Source organism: Zea mays, chromosome 2, assembly GCF_902167145.1.
Source record: "Zea mays cultivar B73 chromosome 2, Zm-B73-REFERENCE-NAM-5.0, whole genome shotgun sequence".
Taxonomy (NCBI): Eukaryota; Viridiplantae; Streptophyta; class Magnoliopsida; order Poales; family Poaceae; genus Zea; species Zea mays.
The window spans coordinates 12,804,970-12,807,501 of record NC_050097.1 but is presented as its reverse complement, the minus strand read 5'-3'; the positions used below and the strand labels follow the sequence as shown (position 1 = coordinate 12,807,501).

At 55.1% G+C, this 2,532-nt stretch overlaps 1 protein-coding gene across 1 annotated transcript; it reads right to left on the bottom strand.

The window, feature by feature from the left end:
• Positions 1 to 656: 656 nt before the first annotated feature.
• On the bottom strand, positions 657 to 2,212 carry LOC100281353 (uncharacterized). Its single transcript, NM_001154271.2, has 3 exons — positions 1,764 to 2,212; positions 1,046 to 1,663; positions 657 to 957 (listed from the first exon to the last, which is right to left on the bottom strand). The coding sequence occupies exons 1-3, from the start codon at positions 2,073 to 2,075 to the stop codon at positions 898 to 900; spliced, it is 990 nt and encodes a 329-aa protein (NP_001147743.1). The 5' UTR covers positions 2,076 to 2,212; the 3' UTR covers positions 657 to 897.
• Positions 2,213 to 2,532: the final 320 nt, after the last annotated feature.

Here is a 2,532-nt window from a genome sequence, read left to right as displayed (position 1 = left end):
GGTGAGAGTGGAAAAGCATGATTTATATGGTTGAGGGTGCAACCCCCTAATAGCTTTTTGGGGGAGTGTTGGCCCAAGAGACCTAGAGTCCGCTGGTATACGTGCGGGCGCGTGTATCGCGGCCCGACAGCCTGGATGGGTGCACCGTGTGTGCGGGTGGCCTCGACGGACACGCCATGTGTCGGCGGTCCGGTTCCAACAGTCTAGTGCTACACAGAAAAATCTGCTTTGTTCCAACGATCATTTTTGACATTGGGGCTATAAATATCACCTCCAACATCATTTTTCTTGTGTGGGAGCTAAGAAACAATACAAGTGAGTAGATACATGAGTGCTTAGAGAATCACTAAATTATAATGCACACCATGTATTCCACTCTTAGTTTAAGGAATCACCTCGATGGAATAGGTTCATATTGAGTTGAATCCCATTTTTTTGTTTGGATAATCTTCTTCTCTATGTTTATTAGCGAGGTGGAAGAAATTCACTGCACACCAGATGCAAACCCAAGCTGCTGCAGGCCCGCATATTTATCAGCCGTCTACATGGATAGAAGTCGAGTTCCAAGCAATTATGCCTTCTGTTTGTGTTCGTGTGGACCTGCTGCTGATAAATATGAGAGGCTACAGCAATTTGGGTTTGGTTCCGATATATAGGAAATTTGTTTTAAGTCAGACTCGATCTACATTACATCTACACGTTGCTGCTGCTTTCACACAATACCGATTACTATTTTTAAATCAGACTCGATCGATTAGCACGTGACACAACTATATTATTTATTTATACACAAATAATGCAGACAAATTGATCACAAATAAGGCAGTAGGTTAATTAACATCATGACCGACCCGTAATACAGGCGACATTGCTAAACTAGCAGGCCACGTTGACTAATTAGTGGTAGCCGAGAGGCGCAGGCGTGTCCCTCAGCTTCATGCCCTGGTAATGGATGTCCTGCAATCCAAAGAAACCGATCAATTAGTTCAGATTGGCCGAACAAAAAGTAGGCGGATTCTTGCAAGCCACTAAGCCCGCGCCGTACCGATGCGAAGTGATTGACATCGCGGTGGTGCGCCTCGTCGGCGCGCACGACGGCGACGACGTCCTTGAGCCTGGCATCGGCGGGGAGGCGCCAGTAGTCGATAGCGATGGCCGGCGCCGGCGTGTTGTCGATGATGCCGGCCTCGAGGTCCTTGAGGTACTCCGTGTAGGAGTGCACGGCCTCCTCCTCGAGGTAGCCGACGAAGCGGTGGGCGAACTTGGGCGAGGCGAGGTAGGCGACGAAGTAGGCGTTGAAGTAGACGCCCTGCGCGGCGAGCACGAGCGCGCGCTCCCACCACTTGGGCTGCGCCACCTCCAGGAACGTCATGAGGTGCATCCGCTCGTTCTCGGCCTCCTCCAGCAGCGCGCGGATCCAGCCGCCGCTGTGCTCGAAGCGGCGCAGCGAGCGCAGGTGGAGCAGCATGCCGCCCACCATGCCCGGCACGGCCGCCACCGTCTCCAGCAGCAGCGCGTGGCTGGCGTGCCGGCGCTGGAAGAAGAGCTGCTTGGGCACGACCAGCGACTTGACCAGCCAGTAGGCCAGCTTGTCCGGCAGCGCCTTCGGCTCGTGGTGCTTCTTCATGTCGATCGACGTGTCCGCTCTGTACGTGTCCCATGGCTGCACGTACATGAATCGACGAAAAAGCAAACATTCAAACGGCGACCATCACAAATTAGAACCCGCCCGTGCAAATGTGTAGAGCAGATCAAGAGCTCACCCTGAAGCAGAACCACCTCCACTCCGTGCCGTCCTCCTTCACGAGCTTTCGCGGCTCGATGCCCCAGTAGCTGACGACGGCCTTCTTGTCCTGCCCCTCCGGCGCCGCGGCCGCGGCCTCGGGCTTTTGGCGCTGTTGTGGCGCGGCAGCTTCTTTGGCGGCCTCCGCGGCCGTGCTGGACATCCGTGCGGGGAGAATCCTCGCGGCCGCGGGCATGACGCCCCTCGCCGCGAGCCCGGTCACCGGCTCGGCCGCGAAGAGGCGGGGGCCTAGGTGGCGCAGGAGCGCTGCTCCGGCCATTCGGGAGCTCATGGCTGGAGTGGAGCTAAACCGTCAGAGCCCGCAAGTGGCGCGAAATATTTGGAGGAGCTGGAAGTGTGTGTGGATGTGGCGATGTGCTAGATCTCTTCGCAGGAGTGGAGATCAGATGGCTTTTGGTGTTCTGGTACAAGGAAACGTCCTTCCATTGTGGAGTGGTTCTTATAGGTGCATGTGGGACTGTTGGACTCGGCCGGCGGCTGGCAGCGAAGCTTCTTGGACAGATGGAGTAGAAGCGCAGCCGGCAGCCGCGCAAAAGGTGGTTTCGCGATGAGGTGAGCTCGATCCAGGGCAGGTATCTACTACTAATCTACTATCTCTGTACGTGCCATATAATGATTTGACCGACCAAACGGAGCACAACAAGTAGCCATCGTGGTAGCCTGCATATTCTATTCTACTGTTCAAGTGGCAACAAAGTCCGTCGTCAGCGACTACGGTATGTACCAAG

Coding starts and splice junctions, on each gene's coding strand:
- LOC100281353 (NM_001154271.2), bottom strand. CDS start 2,075: ATGAGCTCCCGAATGGCCGGAGCAGCGCTCCTGCGCCACCTAGGCCCC. Junction 1,664..1,763: donor GGAGGTGGTTCTGCTTCAGG/GTGAGCTCTTGA, acceptor ATGTACGTGCAG/CCATGGGACACGTACAGAGC. Junction 958..1,045: donor ATGTCAATCACTTCGCATCG/GTACGGCGCGGG, acceptor TTTGGATTGCAG/GACATCCATTACCAGGGCAT.